General features: G+C 34.4%; 1 protein-coding gene across 4 annotated transcripts in view; it reads right to left on the reverse strand.

The window, feature by feature from the left end:
* Positions 1–24,841, reverse strand: part of LOC107716425 (catenin delta-2-like) — a 316,783-nt gene that overhangs the window by 129,049 nt on the left and 162,893 nt on the right. For all 4 annotated transcript variants that reach the window (XM_016522876.1, XM_016522879.1, XM_016522878.1 and 1 more), the window contains 3 exons: positions 17,564–17,757; positions 13,435–14,002; positions 5,050–5,241 (listed from right to left, as the gene is read on the reverse strand). In XM_016522876.1, coding sequence (XP_016378362.1) covers positions 5,050–5,241; positions 13,435–14,002; positions 17,564–17,757 — 954 coding nt within the window. The remainder of the gene's footprint in view (positions 1–5,049; positions 5,242–13,434; positions 14,003–17,563; positions 17,758–24,841) is intronic.

Below are 24,841 nucleotides of genomic sequence, written 5' to 3' on the forward strand. Positions count from 1 at the left end.
CAGCAAATCAGCATATTAGAATGATTTCTGAAGGATCATGTGACTGGAGTAATGATGCTAAAAATATAGCTTATAAATCACAGTAATAAATTGCATTTTTAAATATTTTCAAATAGAAAACAGTTTTATTTTAATATATTACTTATTTTAAATAGTAAAAATATTTCAAAATGTTACTGTTTTTACTGTATTTTGGATCAAATAAATGCAGGCTTGGTGAGCAGAAGAGAATTATTCAAAACCATTAAAAAAACTTACTGTTTAAAAACTTTTGACTGGTATTGTATGTTAGCCTACAGTTTGAAGTTAAATATATTAATATTAATTAGGTGAGTCTGAGACGATTATTTGACAGTGATTTCACATTTCTAGTTTGAATGAAGGCTAAATACAAATAAAAGGTGAGCATTAATTTATTTGTGCTGTTTTTCTTTTCTAAAATATTATATGGTTTTATATGAGGTGTCATAGACTTGGCAAATTCATTTTTCATAAGTTTGTATGCACAGACATCTGTTGTGGGCGTTCTTGGCAGTTTTTACGAGGCTTTTTTTAATAGTGTTCATATTGTGCTGTTTTTTTCTTCTTCTAAAATATATGGTTTTATATGAGGTGTCGTAGACTTGGCAAATTCATTTTTCATAAGTTTGTATGCACAGACATCTGTTGTGGGCGTTCTTGGCAGTTTTTACGAGACTTTAAAAAAAAATAGTGTTCATATCGATATCGGAATTATATCGTATCGACCGAAATTAAGAAATATATAGTGATATAAATGTTGGCGATATCGTCCAGCCCTACATCCTCATTAGCAACTTTTCATAAAACCATGTCTCACTTTCAGGTGCTATATTGGGGAGCTGACCTTGAGCACATAAAAACCAAAAAGTTGAGCTTTGTTCTCGAGACTCTAGGCATTTTGAGACTTTGTCAGGAGTCTCAATGTCAGTTTGAATGCTATCGTAGAGTTTTAGACTCCTCAAGCCACAGCCGGAATCTGCTGGCTGGAAAATGGCTGTTTGTTATCGGGGTGCGACTGCACTGCGCCAATTTTGACTGACTTGATTTGATCATTTGCCAACTGTGCAATAGGAGAAAAGGAGAGACAGAAAGCAGCCAACAGGTTTTTTCATAAATATTTCTACAGGCCATGCAGAGTGCTTTCATACCCTCTTTTTTTCCTTCCTCCTATAACTTACTGTATATAAATCACTTGAATTGAATTTTGTAGAGAACTCCAGCCTTAGATGTGCTCTCAGTTTTTGGATTTTATTATCATTTATACCCATTTTTGAAGTTGAATCTACCACTGCCATAAGAAATTAAGTGCCAGCAATGATGTCATACTTATATTTGCATAATGAATTGTGATTGGTCTTCATCAAACATTAAGTTCATCCATGGAATTGTAATTTGAGGGGATCAATCAATCAATCAATCAATCAATCAATAAATCAATCAATCCCTATACCTATATTTCAGTTTATAACTTTCAAACTATTATTTTACCTAAAATAATAATTTGGTCATAGGAAAATTATAAAGTCATAGGAAATCATCCACTGTAGTTTGAGACTCAAAGTATTGGTAAGTGGGGTACAAGCAATAAATCAATTATTTAAATAAACAAAAGTATTTACTTAATTATTAGTACTTGATATTTATAATAGCAATAATTATTAATATTAAATAAAATATTTCACTTAAAAAATTATGTTATACATCATTGCACAGTGTAAATGTGTGTTAGATTATATAAATATAAATTAGATTGATTCATGGAATCCGAATTGTAATTTGAAGCTCTCAATCAATCAATCAATCAAATCATCCATCCCTGTCTGTACTTAAATTTCTGTTTACAACTTTTCAAACTATTATTTTACCTAAAAACATAAATAAAAAATATACTGTTAAAAAATAGCATATATTTTACATAATTAAAGTATGAATATATATGAGATTATATAACTATAACTATAAATTAGATTTTCTTTTAATTAAAATATACATTTAAAACATATGCTTAATTATCATCATCATCATTATTATTTTAAAAATATAATTTGTTATTATTATGAAATGTAAATGTTGAACTATTATGAAAGATGTGAGTGAATGAATGAATCCATCCATCCATCAATGAATAGGCTTCCATTATATCGTGGATATAATAGCCATATATATATATATATATATATATATAGCCGGATATGTGATATCAATCAAACAATCAGAATAAGGTCACTCATGCCTTTCCTGGACTCTGAACTCTATAATGTCAACACATTCAGCCTCAAAGTAGATAAAATTACAAAGATTTTATAAAATGCAACAGAGAGTCAATGTGCAGTTCAGAGGTGGCTAAGCTACATTTGACATGCAGTTTGCAAACAGCCCTGCAAGAGATCAAAACTGAAAAGCTGTTTTAGCAGAAGTTTTATATGCTGTCAAGACATTCAAAGACTTTTGGGGCCCTCATATTCTTACATGCAAATTTAAATTGGTATACAGCCATTTCTGAGCCATTTTCCACAGTGAAAATGGTTGCATAGTGAACCATGTTTCAGTGCGAGTACAACCGAGGTCTCCAGTCGAAGATATAGAGGTTAATTAGCAACACAGACTGTAATGAAATAATACAGCAGTAATGAGTACAAGTGCCACAACTCAACACTGGAAACTTATACATTATGAATTTTAATTTTTAATAGAAGTGCTCAGGCAGGATTATATAATGTCTTAAATTCAGTTCCTTAAGAGTGTAAATAGCTTTAGTTTGAGTCATGTAGCAGACGGACACTTTAGCTTTAGTCGACTTTTAGCTACAGACAAAAAAAACCCCACTTCATTTACCTGTTTAATTCTATTTTAGCTCGATTCAAAGGAAATAAGAGACAGAACTGCCCTTGTTCTATTTTGTTTATCTAAGCAAGCCAATGCTCTCAATTTTCCTTTTAAAGCACAGTAACATCTCGAGTGTGAGAAAATAAAAGGACTGTGATATGTGAGAGCTCAGAGCCGAGAAAGCCAGAAGAGACAGAGCATAATTTCCAACAGTCTGCTGATGCTGCCGTACCATTAGGCAGAGGCAACAATTTTGAAAAGGAATAAAGTCCCTGAGGTTCATTATAAACTCTCAAAGGTCATAGCAAGACTGCAGCAAGCGCAGGAAATTACCACCACAGATCCCAATTAAAACAGACCGTATAGATTTTATCTGTACAACTAAGCCAGGTGAGTGTTACACTGTAACATTTTTGCTCCAGTGCTGCCATGAGACCCTGTCACGCTGTATCCTTCCACACTCACAGTGTATTCCCTTCACACTCACACATATATTCAGTTACGGATTCTGATTGGATCGCTGCCATTCAAAGGTGTCGATTTTCAGCTCCACATCACTTCACACTCTCTGAAATCAAGCAAATCCAATCAAAATGACAATTTCTATTTTTTTCAAACACACATAAACTTATAGTGTCAATGCTACAATTGTGATCCAATCAATAAAACAATTTTGCTACTAAAAAGCTGCATTACTTAAAAATTTCAATTTGCACAGATGCCTCTTGTTCAACACTGCTGAGAGCCATGTCAGGTGATCACACACAAAAACATTTTTAGAAAAACCTGGAAAAAAACCTTGACATCAAAACATGTTTCTTTATTATTTATTATTAACATAAATGTTAAATTACTGTTTGAAAATTATATTATATTAATATATATATTTTTAATATTAATATTAAATTATTGAATATATATATATATATATATATATATATACAATTTTATATTACTTAAAAATTTCAATTTGCACAGATGCCTCTTGTTCAACACTGCTGAGAGCCATGTCAGGTGATCACACACAAAAACATTTTTAGAAAAACCTGGAAAAAAACCTTGACATCAAAACATGTTTCTTTATTATTTATTATTAACATAAATGTTAAATTACTGTTTGAAAATTATATTATATTAATATATATATTTTTAATATTAATATTAAATTATTGAATATATATATATATATATATATATATACACAATTTTATATTATTATATATGGATTATATATAATATTATTTGTAAAGAAAATTAATATTTATAGATAATAAACTATACATGAATAAATAAATGTGGTATATTTAGTATTTATATGTAGTATTTAGTTTATTTAATATGAAACTAAGACTAACAATTATTTATATAAATATGAATATATTACAATTTATTTATATAATTTTTGTTCATATTTTAATAATTATTCACATTAATAAATAACATGGCAGACTGTTAAATAATTGGAAATGACTGAGGTGTAACTGCATATGTGTGTGGATATACGTGTGTGCAATAATGTAATGTGAGTAATGATTAAAAACAGTAACATTTATATTTAATAAACTAACTAAATAAAATGTATTCTACAGTATATATAGTCTTTATATACAGAATATTAAGCTCATCCAATATAAAACTGCAATTCTTTACAAATATGAATGAATGAATGAATGAATGTCAATACAAGGACCTAAAGTATTGATGAACTGTACAAAAAAGAACCATGATATATCAATATGACTGTATTGGCACAGTCTTTGTAATCTACCTATCGGTCTCACCCTCCTGAGCTGAATTTACACTTCTACACTTGCTCATTGAGATATAAGGGACTAAAAATAGCAGCAACAAAACTGGCGAGACTGATGAGATTAACACTATACCTGACCTAAAATCAAGATAAGATGAACAACGTGCCAATTGAAAAAAAAAAAACTGCTGAGGTGTTTTAATGTGATATGGTAAGACAAGTGAAACCCCTTTAAGTTAAAACACACACACACAAACACATATTGTACGATGTGCTCTAACTCAGATTAATTCTAATGAGGTCACTACTCGGCTGTGAGCAAGAACCGTGTCCGATTTGGATAAATGCTCTCTAAGGATCTGGCTCTCTAGCAGAAATCCTGAAGGTTGGTAACTTGGGGATTAACACACTTCAGCGCTCACGCACACAGCGAGAGTGTGGGTAAACTTTACCTGTGTTATTCCGGTAGGTTCCAGTATGGCCCGGAGGGAGCGCTTCTCCCTGGCTCTGGCTCAAGCTTCTCATGGGGACTTTCTGGTAGACTCTGTCTTCATATATGGGATCGATGTGATGCTCGGGGGACTGCAGGGGCCTCAGTTCGGGGCCCAGGTGAGCATGCTGACTGCTGTACGAACCTCGAGATCCTAAAAGAGACACAAAAGACAGTTCCTGTTAGTGATGATAATTTTAACTTGAAAAAAAGTCTTGCGAACTCAGTCCCTTATGAATGAGAACAACAATACGGCAGTGTAAGTACATCATTACGTTGATCCCATAATGCACATAAGCTGTTGGCTATCACACTAGATCTGCCAATCACAACATGTCCAAGGCATCAGAGAGCAAATTAGTCAATATTTCCTTCCTGATCTGAAGTGCATCTCCGGAAAGCAACAAGGAGACTGTGAAGATGATGTTTATGAACCCTTTGAACCACAGGAGGAAAGTATAGCCACAATGATCCACACTATATATACATATCCCGGCTTAGTAGACGTTTATAGGGACTCTAGTGTTATATTTTAAATATATGTGTCTTATATATTATTTAATAATCTACATACTGTTTACACACGTGTATGTGAATGTTATAAAATAATTATTACTAATTATTATTTAAAAATAGGAATTATGTATATTAAACAAACACTTCAATACTTAAATACTTTATTACATGTAAATACACAAAGAACCATATATTATGTAAATTATTATTATTAAAACAATAATTATTGTTAAAAATGTACAAATTCGAATAAATATTTAAACTACTGTTATATTTATATACTTATTACATTTTAATTATAAATTATAAAATAATTAGTGTTCATTAAATAACTATTGAATAATATAGATTATTTAATATAAATCTTTTACATATTTTATGTATTACATAGAAAAAGTAGAACTATTTAGAAGCACACACATACAACTTTCTGGGGTATATATATATATAACATACCCTGATACAAGTATAGTATCTGTATACAAGCATTGATTCAATACAGTGAGAATAAAAAAAGCCTCACAATATATTGATATATGATGTATATGAATATGAGATTGATATATGAAATTGTGTGGACACGGCCCAACTAATCCTTCCCTTCTTGATCAAGAGTGCATGCTGGGACCTCCAGAGAGGATGAAGGAGAGTGTTAAGATGATGTTTATGAACCCCAGACACAGGAGGAAGGCAAATGCTAACTCAACATTCACTCACATACTCGCATTGATCCACACACTTGATATCCTGGCTTTGCGACGGCCTACAGGGATGCCATACACCCACACATAGAGACACACAATCTTTAGAATTGTTGTGGCTCAGGACTGGAGGGTTCTCTATATCTTGGCAGCTCATCTCATTGGTTTTCACTGAATGACAGAGATGTACTATTCTAAACAGCAATGCAAACAATCAGCAGAACAGAAATGCTTATTCAAGGCCACTGGAACAGAACACGTGCATGCATGTTAATCTTCAGACTACTACATTGTCTGACCTGCTCTGATGCTTCGCAGGACATGACTGTGCAATGCTCAGAAAATAAGAAGCTGTAGATATACAGGGCATTGTGTGTAATCACCTTATCAGTGTCCGGCAGACAAACACCCCTCTTCCCTAACCTGATTTCCTTAGTGTTGGAGGAGATCCATCGGGATACATCCACAATCCCCGAAATCTCTCTCTGCCTTATCATCTGAGAAGCTATATTTTCTTCTGACCAGGTAGGAAAGATGAATGACAAAGAGATTCAGAGAATAAGACATGAACTTCTGTAGATAACACCAGCATTTGATGGGAAAGCCAGAGGTTTTTAAACTGGTGTCTGGGGTCCCCCAGGGGGCTGCGAGGGGGTGCTTGGGGGTCTGTGAAAAATTTAGGAAAGACGGATTTATTTTTTAAACAAAAAAGTAAAAAAGATCTTACAAAATATCTAGTTTTTATACAAACCACTGCAACATAAATCTATCTATCTATCTATCTATATATATATATATATGCACACACACACACTGATTTAATAAAACGTTTAAGAAATATAAACAAAAACGTCTTTTAAATATTAATACTGATTATACATAACTTACTATAATACTGAGTCAACATACAGAGTAAATATTCTCCAGACAATAATAACATGTTTTAGTTTAAATATGAATGCAACAAAAATAAACTGATAAAATTCATAAATGTATTTATGCAACATTGTGATTTTTAACATTCTGCTGTTGCTAGTGTTTTACAGTGTCTACAGAAAATATTTTGCAAACTATTATATTTTAATAATTTGTTTTGTTTTAGTACTGTGACAATTTAAAAGCCAATTATTTCATTTTGGAAACAACATGTCTTATTAATATTTTATACTTAATATTTTTTGTGACAGTGTATCTTCACATTCAGAGGTCCTTGACATTAAAAATGTTTGAAAACTCTTGAGGTAGACAGAAGAATGAATAGCCACCATGAGAAAATACTTCCAGCCAGTTTCTATGCTGGTCCAGGCTGGTTTATGCTGGTTTATTGCTGGACTGCCTGATAGACCAGCATATTTGCGCTGTTCTTTCTGGTGGAGCTGACTGTAAACTGAAATCTTGCTGGTTAAGCTAGTTAAAAATCCTAGTGAGAACAGCAGCATCCAAAACGCAACATATGCTGGTCTCTTCAACAGGGTAGACGCTAAGAGACATGGGCAGATGGCTGACCGGGCAGATAGAAAGACTGACAGACAAGCAGGAGAACAAGAAGAGACATGTAAGAACAGAGAGAAAGTGAGAGGGCAACAGATAGAGACACCTCCTCTCAGATGTTGCCAACAGGTCCAAGTGATTACAAGCGTCTGTGATAGCAGTAAAGCAGCACGTCTCACTGCAGGAGAACCACAGCTTTTCAAAGGCAATTACGTGGCAAAACTCTTTGTCCAGGTGGAGGATTTGGACTGACAGGTCAGGGGCTCCCACACAGATGCCTATACAAACTAGCAAAACCGTTCCCGGACCCGTACCTTGTGAGGAGACGCGGGTAACATCCGTTCGATCTGCCCTCATGCTCCCTACCCACCTAATGATAAAACATTACATCTAAAAGAGGAATCCATGAGCCTTTGATACAGCTGGCTGAATAAATAGGCTTGTACATCTGGTACACATTTGGAACAACTTAGACAAGCGCTCTGAAGCACCTCTTCACCGTCTAATCACAGGCGAAGTGTTAATAGCGCTTCAGGCATCTGAACATTGGCTGTGCATTGTGCATTGTGCTCTCTGTTTGCTGTCATTAAAGCATGAGGATGATAGATTGAGTTTAGGATCTAATGTAGCACCTAGCTCTGGCTAAACCTGTCAGTTCATCTCTATTATATAAACCGATAGTTCCTGCTCTAAAATCTGATTGGATGCTCAAAGTGGTTTTCAAATTCAATACACCTAGAGATGACCACACATCAGTTTAATTGTATTAATGCGTCATGTTGCTACTATACACTGATTGACAACCAAAAACAGCCTTTTGAACTGTATTATTTTTACTTTTGTATTAGAATTCTTTATTAAGATGATGATTATTCTTCGTCTTCCCAATGATATTGATGATGATAATGACGATAATAATAATAATAATAATAACAATAACAACAATAAACGTATAAATAAATACAATATAAATATAATCTATTAATTTAATAATGAATTTAATAATGAATTTAATAAACATTTCTTGTCAATTTATTTATCTAAATATAATTTATTTATTATTAAAATAATACATTATATTGATATTGATTTTAATTAAGACTTTGTATTATTGTAACATTATAAAGTACAATGAGATATCAATCTCATTGCAATCAGATTTTGTTTTGTCGAAAGTAAATTTGAGAGCGAGTTCTTTAGCCAACAACTAAAGAAAAAGCAAAGAAAACTGACTTTATCAAAACACTTTATGGGGCCTCAAGTGGCTTATTGTGCTTTTGTCTTACAAAATTCACAAAAAAGAAAAAAACTATTATCATAAACTTATCTTCTACTAAGCTTGAAAGCAACCTTTCCTCTAGATTAAACCAGATACAACAGGAGAAGTAACAGAAAAAAAATAGCAAAGTACAGAGTATATCATCTAAGTCTTTACTTTAAAAAAGGCAACAATTTTCTAGCTCTACAATTAGATTCATTCTAAATAGGCCGGTATCTTCATAGTGCTTTTACGCTGATGCTCATGTGAAGTGATAAGCTTATTCAAGAGTCAATTTAACCATTCAAGTTAGACCAGAAAATAATGTTTTTCCTCAAAACACCATGTTTCTGTATGGTTTACCCTGATTCTCCATCATTGTACTGTACTTTGCACCTTGTTTCTGTGCTGGTTTTGCTTTTGCAGAAGTAAGACAAGCACTAAAGTCCATCTTTCTCAATCTTAGCAAGAGTCCAACTCTGCTGTTCACTCTCACATGGCTTCCGGCTGTAATGACACACATCATCAGCCCCTCAGCAACAATCCCTCCAAATACCACATCATGAAAGACAGGCTCACCAAACGCATCAAATACCCTCCAGAAATCAGGGAAGCCTTGCAAACAAAGTCTCCCGTCTATACTATGTAATTGCCTTCAAATGTAATCAGCTTTCGGTCAGTGCGTTGGTGGGTGGACTGGGATAATTTCTTGCATGCTAGACCACTGTACGGATACTGGTAGAGGTGTACGGCCACGGGATGCCGGACTTTAATCAAAGAGACAAGTGGGAGAGCCGGTGATGGCTCAACACGGGCTGAGCGATAGTTTGGCACTGGCCTGCTGTTTCCCATTGTGTGACTGTTTCCCTCAGCGGGTTTGATGAAGGGCTGACAATGTGGCAGGTAATATAGGGCTGTAATCAACAATACCTTACACAGGTCCACAATTGGCCTGTTAAGCGGGAGACAATGAAAAAAAAAATGGTGTAAGATTTACAATTTTCACTCAGAAATGACTAGTAAATTTCACTAAAATTACAAAGAAATGGCAAGAAGAATTTTCTTGTAAAACGTACTCCCAATAATCTTGTTTTATTTTTAACTTCGAAAAAATTTTTTTACAGTGCATTATAACATGCTATCAAAGATGCAGATTGGTGTATACTGTACATAGTAATTCAATTAAATTAATAATAATAAATAGAAAAAATAAATAAATAAATGAAATAATTAAATACCATTTTGAACACCACGTTTAAAAGTATGGGGTCAGATAATACTATTTTTTAAAAGAAATTAATACGTTTATTCAGCAAGAATGCATTCAATTGATCTAAAGTGGTATTAAAATATTTATTATATTAAAGAGTTATTTTAGTGTATATTAGTGTTATTTTTGTATATCTTTTAGCAGGGCTCCAAACAAAAAAAATCGAGTAAGGAGCCATTGGCTCCTATAAGAAAAAATTTTAGCCGCCAAATTATTTTTTTTAGGTGTAGTCACAAAGAATTGTTCATGACACAGAATCTGTACCACTGTCATGGACCATAAGCATCACTTGACCACTGAGTGTAGTTTGGGCTCCTCCTCAGTGCATCCTATAAGTGTTGTCATATGTCTTTCACACATTCAGTCTGTTTTTCTTCATTAGTTTCCACTAAAACTTTGATGCGCATCGTCTCAGTTTAATACGTGAACATAGCAAATGATGTGATCGCAAAACAATCAGGAAAAAAGGCATTACATGCAAATGTTTAAGTCATAACATGTAAATATATATAGACGCCAGTGGCGACCTCAGCAAAAACTTCACTCGCAAATTAATATTTTTGGTCGCAAATGCGACCGTTTTAGTCGCAATCTGGAGCCCTGTTTTAGCTATTTATTATGTCCATATAGATTTTATTCAAGTTTTAGTTTGAATTATTTTAGCACATCAAGTTAAACTAAATGAAAATGAGAAATGTTGCCTTTGCAACTAGCTGAAATAAAACTATTTAATTTTATTTAATTTCAAGTAAAGAAATGTTTTCTGGTTTAAGTTTAAGTTAACAATACCTAACTATTAATAACCCTGATGTTACAAATCATGTTTAATTTACATAAATGCTGTTCTTGATATTTTTATTCATTAAACAATCCTGAAAAAAAAATGTTGATCATTAAATCAACATATTAGAATGGCTTCTGAAGGATCATGTGACACTGAAGACTGGAGTAATGATGCTGAAAATTCAGCTTTGTCATCACAAGAATAAATTAACCAGTAAAATATAATAAAATAGAAAACAGATATTTTCTTATATACAATATTTATAATTGGTGCTTTTTAACAAAATAACTCATGCAAATGACCTTAAAAGTACGAAATTGGATGCTATCAATTAATAAAAGCAGATTGTTGTGTACTGTGAAAAACGGAAATTGAAAACTAACAGGCTAAAGCAATTAATGAAGCTATTAAACCAAAAACATTAAGGACTTTAAAAGCATCAGCAGGAGTTTTTTTTTTTTTTAAATCAAAGCCTATCATCTTTGACCTAAGATTGACTGAGATTATTTTCTACAAGAATTACGGAAAAAGTAACATGTTAAATACAAAAATAGCAGTACTAATTACAATATCAGCCACGTACGGTATATGACTGAATAAATGAATTGTTACAGCACCTCTTTGATGTCTAACTGTGGAGCGAGAACGAGTCTTCATATCAAAGTGCTATGTTCCTTCAAAGGAAGAGCTGAAGTCTCTAGACTTAAGGGGCTGAATGTAGGGATCAGCAAAGAAAGCATGCATAGGAAACAAATATGGTTCCCTAGGTGCTTTCTATGTGAAAACTAATATGAGTATCAGATTTGTCTGTCTGCCATCAGAGCTGTGTTTATTTACTTGAGTCCCATGGGTATTTATCTAATTCTGATCACAGAGAAGCCACTGATGTTCGGACTTTGATGTTTGTTAGCAAGTTTTCTCTCAATGTTAGAAGCAACCGAGCTAAAAATGCAAAAGTGTGTGCATATATATATATATATATATATATATAGTTGTTTAATAGCATATTTTTTTATGACTAAAGGCCAGTATCAATGATACCAATACTGATTTCTCTATAAAATTGACCTCACCCCCCCTAATATTTAACCATTGACTATAGCCATTCAACATTACAGTATAACTGAGAGCTATCAATTTGAACATTTATTAGACTTTAAAAAATAACTTCTAATTTAAGTCTGTAACCTATTACATTTCCAAAGTAACCTTCCCAACACTGTATATATATATATATATATATATATATATACACACACAGTATATATTACTTTGTGTATTTTTGCTCTGCCAATTAAAATAGTTCCACTTCTCTGATTAAAAGTAGTTCTATTTCCTTTGTTAACGAATCTGAGATTTTGAATAGACATTCACTTGATTCTTTCCTTAATGAATCAGGTTTGTTGAGCAAATTGGTTGAATGAATTAATAATCAGTCATAAGGACATTCATTTGTGTCTTTTCAGAATGAATCAATGTTGTTGAACAAATAAGTTGAATGAATAAGAATGAGTCACTAATTCATTAGAACATTCACTTCAACAATTCCTGAATGAATCAGTACTGATCAAATCGCTGATTCAGTGACTCTCATAAATACAATAATTTATCACCACCTACCAGTGTTAGTATTTTAGTATTATTTATATACTATTATAGATATATAGATATATATTTATATAGATATAAATATTTTAAATGAGCTATATTTTTTTATTTGATATTTTTCATTTTATTTTTATGAGATTTTTTTTCATTTTAATTTCTTTTTATATCTATATTTAGCTGTAATTTATTTTTAATTCAGTTTTGGTAATTTTACTACTTCAACAACTTATTTCAGTTTTTCATCTAATATTTATATTTTATTTCAATTACAGAACACTTGCTGAATTGTATCACCACACTTTTAAAAAGTTTTAAAACTCAATTTGTGATGTGGTCATGTTGCCTCAATTAAGCTCTCACTGAAAATGAATGGCTTCTGGTCGCTTCAAATTGCTGTCAGTGCCAATGCTCCTTCACTTCAAAGCTGATCAAAATCAATTATACATGTTTCAAACAGTCTGCCAACTAGTCACCAACTAGCACAAGTTCTTTGCACACTGATGTACTTGTATTGTTTCCTGGTGCTGTTTGAAATGAGATTACAATTGAGCGTTTCAAACTAAATACATTCCCAGATTACAGCAAGTAATGGACTTGTACTATTTCTTGGGTGCCTGAAAGTATTTCACGCTTCAAATTATGTCCCCACAGAAACACCCACACAATGTTTGTTAAATCCTAGTCGGCGAGTCAAAGGCGGATCAAGAGTTGTTACTCACCAGCAAGGCTGCCAGGTCTCTGTAGAGTGGCAGTGGCGTAGAGATCGTGGGATATCTTGTACTGCTCAGATGAGTGCACCAGCCTTTTGGTAGGTGAAAGCGTAGCGTAAGTCGACACTCCTGCGGTCTGCAGCTGCTGATAGATAGGCGACGCGTTATTGGGCGGAGACGCCAACCGGTGAGGGGAGCCTGAAGTGTGAGTACCGGGCGTTCCTCCGATGCCCACCGCATTGATCGGTGAGCTACTGCTGTAGGATTTTGCAAGCCTGCCTGGAGAAGGCTTGGGGGAGGCTGAGGAGGACGAGGAGGGCAGGCGCTGGGTGGTGGCGTAGCCGGGTGTGTCGGAGGCCGAGCCCAGACGCTGCAGTTTAGTCGGGGATCCGCTGGTCACCGTGGACTGCATTGAGTTCAGGGGAGAGCTGACGCGCTTGGCAGGCAGAGTAGAGCAGGAGTAGTACAGGCCCGGGCCGGACGCTGCAGAGGGGTGCTGAGAATCGGACAGCAGGGCACCGCCATGGCTCTGACAAGAGTCGCCCGCCGCAAGCTGGGCCGCACGGTTAGATGTCACCTGTGAGGAGAGAAAGATAACTGTTATTTCCAATCAATACAGATCCTAAATAAGGAAAAATAAGAGAGAGAGAACAAAAAAGATCTGTTATGTCACCCTCATATCATTCCAAACCTATAAGATATTTCAAATAATTTAAACGTTTGGTGTAGTGAGATTTTTTTTTAGTTCTTTTAAATTTTCTATTTATTGAATAATTCAGAAAATAAATTATTATGGTTTGCACAAAAATATTCAGCAGCACAACTGTTTTAAACATTGATAATAATAAGAAATGTTTCTTGAGCAGCAAATCAGTATATTAGAATGATTTCTGAAGGATCATGTGACACTGAAGACTGGAGTAATGATGCTGAAAATTCAGCTTTGACATCCCAGGAATACATAAAAATTTCAATTAAAAACAGCAAACAGTTATTTTAAATTGTAATAATATTTCACAATATTACTGTTTTCACTGTATTATGATCAATTAAATTCAGCCTTGGTTAGCTTAGGAGACATTTAAAAATAAATAAATAAAAACTGCATTGCTTCTTGCATGTCATATGACTAAACATCATGACATTTGAGGTTTGTGATGCCATATTTGATAGTCTTTATGAACTTCTGGGGAAGTTTTTTTTTGGGTAAACTTTCATAATTGTCACAAACCGCTACTGTGAGGAGCACGGAGCGAGGAACGAGGAGACGTGGCGTAAACTTCAAACGAACAGACTTTAATAAACATTCAAGGAACCAGGAACACACACATAGCGGGGAAAGACGAACATTCAATACCAGACGAGGAAACTAGGAACAGGACTCACTATAAATACACATGACTTGACGAGACACCTGGGAGCAAATTAACAATCAACATGGGAAATCTAGGTCAGGGCAGGCACATGGAGAGGGAAAAACACAGATAAAGTCCAGGGGCGCAACAATATGATAAAAATGGACAAAAACATTCTTCAGAATATCTTTTATGTTCGACAGAAGAAAGTCAGTCACAGGTTTGGCATGACATGAGGGTGAGTAAATTAATTTTCAGTTTTAGGTGAACTATCCCTTAAAGGTGGTTTACTTGATATTCAGATGGTAATAAGAGACAAGGGCAAAAATTCTTCTCAGAATCCCTTAAAAATAATAATAATTCCCTTGACAGTAACAGATGAAGCATGTATCCTGAACACATAAAAAAAAAAGCCTGTAAACGGAAGTTATTGCATATACATGCACGACCATATGTCACATTTCCTCATGGGATCACCACCCCTTATGTCAATGGATGTTGCATCGGCCGTAATTCAGAAGGGCAGGCGTGCGCAGATAAACCAAGGCAAATAAACGCTGGCACAGTGCCAGTCATTTAGAAAGACGCTTTGGCGTGTGAATAAACATTTCTTCCTTTAGATTCCTCATAATCACAATAACGATTGTGGGTGATTACAATGAAACATTGGTTCCACTGTTTCTCATTTACAGAAAGCATGAAACCTGATTATTCTTATTCAGAATAAATTAGGTGAATGATTGTGCTGGAAAAGTGTATGACATTTAAAGCTAAAGTTGGCTCTGTTTGTCTATATGCTGCGTTCATAAACAAAAAGATTCTTCAGTGGTGCTTTGCACCACCTATGAACAATCCCCTTATCAAAAACAGTTTTCACTGTATAGAGTTGTTGAGCTGGCTATAGGCCGAATTCAGAAAAATTGGGCCACTTTTGTCATTGAGACGAAAGGGACAAAGTGCTGCAATTTATAGCACCTGAATTCACCCTAAAAATTTTTGGTGATTATGATTTTGCCAGGTAGGGCTTTGAATATCAACATTTTAGCACAACTAATAAAGGCAATAACGCCAATACATCAATTTAAAAAGTAAATAAAATAATGAACAAACATAAACTCTCCCCCATTACTGCTTACTGACTTTTTTTTACACTGTAAAATGCAACAAATAAATAAGTAAAAAATAAAATAAAAAATGATAAATAACAAATAAATAATAAATAAATAAATAAATACATAAGATGTCCTTTGTCCTGCTGACATGTCTTCACATAATCTAATGGTTGTAAGCTCAAGCTTCACATGGGACAGCGTTTGTACAAAACAAAAATCTTAATCACCTCATTCTTGATATAGAGTCTTTAGTGCAGCATATATTGATTCTAGGTATCCTGAAGCCCTGTTTGGAGATGGTTTACTATAAAGAACTAGACAATATGTTGTAGAATGTAAAAAGGTCTACAAAAAGCCTTTCGGTTGTAACTTTAATCTTTATTTTCACGATTGCTCTGCTTCTCCTGATAAGACTTTAATGAATGAGATGGAAAAGATGGAAGAATCCTCTGAAGAAGAAAAAACACTCTCAAGATAGGATTGTGAAGATTTAAAAAAGGTAGTTAATAATCATTCCTCTACCAAATGCTTTATCTCTCCATCTCTCATTCTCTCTCTCTCGCTCAGAGGGGGAACCACATCCCAGCATAGACAGCAGAGGAACACCTACTTGAAGAGACGGTTACTGGTTCCTGATGTGGATAAATTATTTAGGGAACAAGAGGTTTATGGTGTTAAAAATATCTACATAAAAGCACCTAACTGATGCGTTGTGTTATATAAACCTATCCTAGAGCAGACAAGCCCTCTTCAGATTACCCTCCACAGAATCAAGCCGACAGTCCGCACAAACACAGGAGAGAAAGAAACACAATGCAGTTTCTGCTTTCAATATAAAGCAAGCACACTTGCAAGCCAGAAAAAACGTTTTTTTTTTTTTTTTTAATGAGAAAACTGCATTCATTTAAAAAGAGAATGTTTTTAAAGAATCTTTGCAGTGAGGCCCCCCTCGACTCTCTCAGAAACAAGTCCGGAAGGCCGAGGAGCTGGGCATCTTTCATTAGAAGACAGAGGGCCTATGTGTTCATTAAAAGTGTCAAAGGATGAGAGAGAGAAGAGTGCAAAAGGGAGGGTGAGCGAGCGAGAGAGGATGTGCCAATGTCAGCTTTATCGTGACCAACCGCTCAAGCTCTTCTTCTGCCATTTGCATGCGTTAAATGGTCACTTACTTAGCGAACATGGAGGAAATTAAATATTTGTAGTCTGAACAGAAACCGTACCTTTTTACCGGAACATTTGTAGCTCGTAGCAGGTGCGAGAGACTCATTTAAAAGAAATGAAAGTTGGGAGAAACCGCCCTGCAGGGCTTGCTGTAATTACAGTCTCATCAACAGGGCACAATTTAACTCTCTGGATAATGACAAAGTTTGTCGTGCACACACTTGCCGCTCGATGCAATGCAGTACCGCTGGCGTCTGCTAACAAATGCTTTGGTCTTGCAGTTAATTGCTTTAATCAGGTCTCGAAATCACTTTTTAGGCAGCAGCTTGAAATATGATCCCAGCTGGAGCCCGGGTTCGTGCCAGTCCCGAAAAAAAAGCAAAAGCGCTACAATGTCTCTGATCACGAGAGACTTGAGGTGCAGAACAGAGTCGTCTCTGTGAAAATACAAAACTGAAGGATGGATATATAACGAGATTCGAAGAAGAAGAGGAAAGAAGCAGCGCTCACCTGGTTGTAGCTATGCACAGCTCCTCCGGGCTGCCCGCTGGAGCGTGGAGGGGGTTGAGGCTGCTGAGATTGTGGTGCGGACACGCAATCACTCAGGGCCAGGGTCTGGTTACTATGGCAGCTGGCGGAGTACTGGAGGGAGCCCTCTGGGTTCGAGCTGAGCTGCAGTGAGTTCTGAGAGAGCAGACTCGGTCCTGTGTGCAGAGAGCCAGAGCGAGAGAGAGAGAGAGAGAGAGCAATTTCAGCAAGGCAGCGATGCAGCCCTCAGCCTGGCAGAAATGGCATGCATAATTTATTAGAAGGGGAGGAGTGAAATAGAGAGAGAAGGAAAGAATGAGCAAGCAAAAGACAGCACGAGAGATGGGGATTAAAATGACAAGAGAAAACCCAAGGAGAGGAATGTGCAAGAGGAGAGAAACCGAGAAAAATGAAGTGTTTTAATGTTTGTGTGGGGGTGTCAGCAAACAGCTGAAGTGCTGGGGTTGGGCATGAGGACAATCGATCATGAACAATCCTCAAAACATAATAGTGTAGGCATTTTTATCAAAACTTCAAAACATTTAAAAACAACTATACACAGAAATGTGCAAAAAAGGAAAAAAAAGGCCCCCACTTTTGAATAAGTTAGTGGTTACGGTATCATTTGAAAGCGATACCTTGCAGTGTCATCACTGCATCAAGGTGCACTAACTGGTGTGGAATCCCCTCAAAATGTGTCATCTTTGCTGATTTGATTTTAATTTGATTGATTTGATTTGACAAAAACAAAAGAGTGAAATACACTCGATTCGTCAAGGATGACACAATAAAGTTAAAAACTTGTTTCCACTGTGGTCCTTGATGTTAAGCATAAACTTCTGGTGACAGGTACACTGGCATTGCATCATAAATACAAAAGTTACAATAAAAATTCCACATTTACAACATTTTAAATCACAATTAAACATACATAATATATACGAATACAAATTCATCAATTAAACAACCTACTTAAGAGCCAACTTTTAACTTTCAAACTAAAACGAGCCATATTTGGAATACTTTTAATATCCATACTCATTGGGCGACATAAGTTTTTGAGCCAATCACCTGAGCTGTAAGTGTCATGTGACTAATTAGAGACTAGTTAGAGTCTCTCAACTCTAGAACATGCCATCAACTGAAATTAAACTTATACATTTGGGCGGGAAATAAAATAAATAATAACAACAATAGAAAGAATTTTCACTCAGAAATTGCTTGTAAATTCCACAAACAATTATGAAGAAACAGCAAGTAGCACTGAAATAAATGTGAAATTTTTAAGTAGAAAAACTCAGATAATCTTTGTTTTATTTTCAACTTTGAAAAATCATATTATACAGTATACAATATATAAAGTCCTCTACAATAATGTTTAAACACTGGCATAATAGATAGATAGATAGATAGATAGATAGATAGATAGATAGATATCATTTAATTGATCAATCAACTTTTGATACATTATATACTTATTTTCTTTTTTTTTTGGTTTAATTGATTACAATTGAATTTTATTACAGGATTAGGAGCAATCTAAATTATTTTCTCTTATAGATTATATTCTATGATAAATTGTATATAAAATAATACTATAATTATTAATAATTTTAATAATAATTATACCAAGTGTATCCCTTACACCCTCTCTAGAGTTGATTTATCTGTCAAATACATGAGTAAACAATGACCAAAATGTCCATTCCTGTCAGATTACACAGATAATCAGCAGTGGTCCAACTGCGTGTTTGGAGAGCGCTTCTGGGCCATCCTGACAGCAAACCAGATTCTATCAACAATTCATAGTTTGACAAGATGCTATCAACCCTCAAAGACCTCAGCTTTCAGCAAGCCCATGGTTGGACTATCAGTCTCAATCAGAGATTAGCTGCTCCTGAAACATACAGTGAAAATGATGATTGTTTTTTTCCCACCCCTCACAAAACACTGTGCCTTTAAAAACAGCTCGAGTTAAAGCATCTCAGGTTTCTCAGGAGGAGGATGTTGTCTGCTCTCCTCGTGCTACACAATAATGTATGGCTCCTGTATCAGACAGATCCATCAAGCTGGTCTGGAGAGATAAGAAAATTGGTGCATTATTCGAGTCCATAATAGCCTGCTGCTCTCATTTATGTTCCCATTGATCTGAAAATCCCTGATCAGACCTGGGGAATGCAATGCAGCTTTGGTTAACCTAAAAAAATACTAAAATAAAACAAGACGTGCAGTTATGAACGCATGCATAAACTAATGAAATCTAAAAACGGACAATGCAATTGTGCATGCATGAATGAATAAATGAAAAATACAAAATAAAATGCAATTATACATAACATAAAAAATAGACAAGGCAACTATACATGTATACATAAAATTAAATAAATACATAAAAACTGAAAATGCAATTATGTATGAATGGATGAATAATAAATTAAAATAAAAACAAACCAGAAATTCAGTAGAAAGAAAGAAAGAAAGAAAGAAAATTGTGCAAAAAAAAATAAAAATAAAATAAAATTCTAATAATGCATAAAAAAAAAAAATAATAAAAAAATAATCATAGACTTTGGAACTGACATGGGTGAACTACCATTTCTGTTCACTGAACACGAGGTCAGTGTAATTGGCCAGCATTGATGATTAAATGACTAACAATCAGCCAGGCCAATATATCACTGTCACTCATGCTAATGTTCTAATGTGGTGTGTGTTCCCTCTCTTTTGTATGCATATTGTATGTACATTTTTGTGCATGTTATATTTTAGCCTCCTGGGAATCATTCTCTCATTTGAAGCAGCGTGTCTAAAGGGGCTGAAGCTACAGCATCACAGCAGTGACACTAAATATAGCTCCTCACCTAGTGTAAGACACTTACACAGCTCTTACACCTCAGGAGGAGGATGTTGTCTGCTCTCCTCGCGCTACACAATAATCTATGGCTCCTGTATCAGACAGATCCATCAAGCTGGTCTGGAGAGATAAGAAAATTGGTGCATTATTCGAGTCCATAATAGCCTGCTGCTCTCATTTATGTTCCCATTGATCTGAAAATCCCTGATCAGACCTGGGGAATGCAATGCAGCTTTGGTTAACCTAAAGCTTTCCTCTGCCCCGACCCTTGACCATATCATCATCAGACTTCATGGCATTGTAAGGTGAATTCTCAAATGATATTGAAGATGATCAAAAGCAACAGAACAGTCATGAGAGTCTGCTTGCTGAACTATCCCTTTAATGCAGTCACATAAATTCTGATCCTCATTTCTTATTGTGCCAGACAGGTACTGTACATATGGCATGCCATGCATAAAAAAAAAGAAAAAAAAAAAAAGCATATCCAGTCAAGCCTGCCCAAGAAATCCACAGCGCTCTCATTCGCCTCCTTAAAATGGAGCAGCTGGATTAGTTTAACTAAGGATAACACTTCCATACATGTAAAGCAGCCTTGCTGAAACCCGAACATCAAAGTGCCAAGCAGCGCTGCATGCTGTATCACACAGAATAAATCACACATCCCCAATGTACAGTCCTGCAAACACCAGGTTCACTGATTTCAAAAGCTTCTCTGGTGAGGTGCTCATATGAATGCTGCAGTTTTCCCATGTCTCAGTCAATAAGACTGTCAATAAGTCTTTTCTTTTTCCAAATGAAACCATTAGTACCATAAAATTGATACCAAGTCAAAACTAAATAATAAGGCGAAATATTGTATATATGTGCAGTAAAGCGATTGTCCACCCCAAAATGAAAATTGTCTTATCATTTACTTACCCTCATGTCGTTCCAAACCTGTATGACTTTCTTTCTTCTGTGAAACATAAAAGAAAATACTTGCTGGTAAGAATGCTGGTAACCAAACAGTTTTGGTTCCCATTGACTTACATTGTATGAGTAAAAAAAAAATACAATGGAAGTCAATATGAAACTACTTTTGGAACATTCTTAAAATATCTTCTTTTGTGTTTAGTAGAAAAAAAAAGAAAGAAAATAAATGCAAACAGTTTTGGAACAACATAAGGGGGAGTAAATGAATACTGAGCAAATAATACAGAAATACCCCTTTTATCCCTGTTACAGTCTATTATGCTGTCAATAAGAATATTTACAAAATAAATAAATAAAAATAAAATATTAATAAGAAAAACAACAACAAAAAAACACTCCTTTTAATTTATTTCTTTGTTAATTATTGCTGATTGTTTACTTCAATAATTAAATTAAGCAATGCTTACCTAAATGAAGAAGAAAAAATATTGAAGGCAATGTGCCTTTGTTTTAATTTGCTTAATAATTATACCAATTTTTAATTGATTTTTAATAAAGGAATGTGCCTAACAGCATGTTCGCTGTGATACTGGATTCCACTAATAATTTTTTTTATTACTCATAAACTACTAATGTAACCATGGTGCAAATAGGGAATTTGGCCAAATAAAAAAAACAAATAAATAAACATTCCGTATCATTTTTCTCCAAACAAAATTTCAGTTAACACAACAATAAAATTACAAATTAGTATATCATATAGTTATCATCAAAATATAAGCAGCCTACTGATAACCTTTTATATTTCACAAGTACATAATAAATACTTTGTGTTTTGTTTAAATTGTCTCTAAGATAATCAATGGTTAACTGACTGTGAAATCTGTGCCTAGCAAGATGAAGCCAAATCCCCCCCGGAAATTACTAATTGAATAACCAGATGCAATAGACAATGGAGGAAAATTGGATAAATTACAGTTGTGTCACTTGCCATGGTATCAAGAAGGTGCAAGACAACATTTCACATAATGCCAGGTTGTTAAGTTAACCAATGGATGGAATAAACTTGTACTAGAAATATATAATACCATCACGGAAGTGCATGGACTGTTGGACTATTATATAAAATATCACCAGAGGCTGTAACTCTAATTTTTTGCTTCCTATATGATGAAACATTTCGTGAGGGATCTATTTTTTATATTCTTTTACAAGACTCACAAGAGCGGAATCATCGTGCTGCTTTGACTCAGTACGAGAAAAAGGGCGACATGGATATATAATATAATCAGATGAAACCTATGGAAATAAATGAAAGGCTGACATTACACATAGCAGGCACTGAGACCGATGCCTTCAAGACATCAATCTTTTCCTTATTCCTGTAATGCTTAGATCACTAATGCATTCTGAACGAGTCGGGGACAAGCTCCATTCAAAGAATAAAGCCTTTGGATCACAGAGGCCAATGTTTGTTGGCCGTCAGATAATATGTAAAAGCGTGTCCACATCAGACACCTCCACAGCGCTCCAGCTACTTTATCCCGACTCACCCCACTATCAGATAAATTATTGATAGCCACTCTGTCCTTAGCGAAACGTTAGAGCTCACTGTAATTTCAGCCCGTTATAGTAAATATACTTAGTTTCAATACATAATTCATGGACTGTTATGTTCGGCTGTGCTATTCTAATGCATGAAGCCCAGAGAATCTTGTGGTAGGGATGTCTATTCAGCCGAGGCGTTATCTGTTTTGATTATTTCGACTTTGAAGCTGGAATTGGATTACAAAAACCTGTGGCATTTTTCTCTTGTCACCGACCTTAACATAAAGCGCAAAGTCAATAACTTATTTAAAAGCACTTTGAACTCTGAAAAAAGATCAATGACATGCAACTTTCTGGGAGGCGATTAAGACAGTTTTTGTTGAAGTAATATATCCTCCATAAAACAGATGCTTAAGTCTTTTTATTCTTAATCTCTGCCAAAAAGAACAAAAAAAAAAAAAAAGAAGAGAAAAGGTGAAATGCGGGAAAGGGTGATAAATTTACACTATCACAGAAAAAACATGCTGACATTCAGAGATTTATGAATTCTAGTCAATCCTGCACATAACGTACATCATCATCATCTATCATCTTATTTTTAATCATAAAAAAACATGCTGAAAAGTCAGGACGATACTCAGATTGTACTGGACAAACAACGTGCAAAAATTATTTTTCTAAGTTGTAAATAAAACACTACTTCAGTGTTTCTTGATTTCAAAATTTCACGTAATTTGTTACTTGCTGTTTCTTTGTAATTATTAGTGAAATTTACTAGCAATTTCTGAGTGAAAGTTGTGTAAGAAGTAAATCCTACACTGTACAAAATGATTGCTGCAAATAATTATAACAACTTGAAATTAAACATTAGAGTAAGTAATGTGTTGTGTCAAGTTGTTCAAGCTTGACTTAAATATATACACTTAGTTAACTTTAGTTTAATATTTAAGTTATCTCAACAACTTTTAAGTTGTTATACTGTAACTAATTGCAGTATCATTTTTTACAGTGTTCTCCATTATTATTATTATTATTATTATTATTATTATTATTCATGCCTGGGAACAAACTACATTTGAATTGTTTTTTCACTAAAACCTGGAAAATTGTCACATGCTACATTTTACTGTCAGGGAAGGCCAAATATGCAGAAGAATTCACCAAAAAAAAATGCAACTTCTTTCATCATTTACTCTCACTATTTACAGTACATTTCTTTCTTCTGAAAAAGGATATATTTTGAAGAATGTTGGGGTCCAAACAATATTGGATTTCCATTGTATAATATATTATCCTGTGTTCTGCAAAAGAAATTAAGTCAAACAGGTTTTTCATTTTTTCAAAAACTTTTCATTTTTTGGGTGAATTATCTCTTTATCGGGTATTATTTGCATACAATGGATATTTATTTGCCCACAACAGACCACAATTCTAAGTATATTTATAACAAACGACTTCTGTCCGTTTGTCCTGGCACACATCTTCCAGTTCTGCTGTCTTAATTTAACATGGCATGCAGCCAGATGTAGTTTCACAAAAATGACAAAAATAAAAGTTATTACCATCCCTAAATAAAATGCTTTAGGTGCAATGCTCAACATAACAGGCAGCTTAATTATCAGAACATAAGCAATGTACATAACATTAATCTCGACAGATGTTCTCAGTTACGTTCAAAATGCAAATACAAAGTGAGACAAACGGTTGCCTTTTACAGTTACAGATGTGAAAAATGCTGTTTCCTGACTTTCAATGTGTCAGGAAGGAGATATGGTTAAATTTCTGCACATTATTCAGCTATCTTGTATTCAGTACTTTACAAGTATGAAATTATTATGAAATTATATTATATTATTATATATTATTTTGCATGTTAGATGTTTTTGCATCAGTACATTAGATTGCTCAATAAATGGAAAACTTCCAAAATGCATGTTTGCAGA

The sequence above is a fragment of the Sinocyclocheilus rhinocerous genome, unplaced genomic scaffold, assembly GCF_001515625.1.
Source record: "Sinocyclocheilus rhinocerous isolate Xijiao unplaced genomic scaffold, SAMN03320098_v1.1 scaffold360, whole genome shotgun sequence".
Taxonomy (NCBI): Eukaryota; Metazoa; Chordata; class Actinopteri; order Cypriniformes; family Cyprinidae; genus Sinocyclocheilus; species Sinocyclocheilus rhinocerous.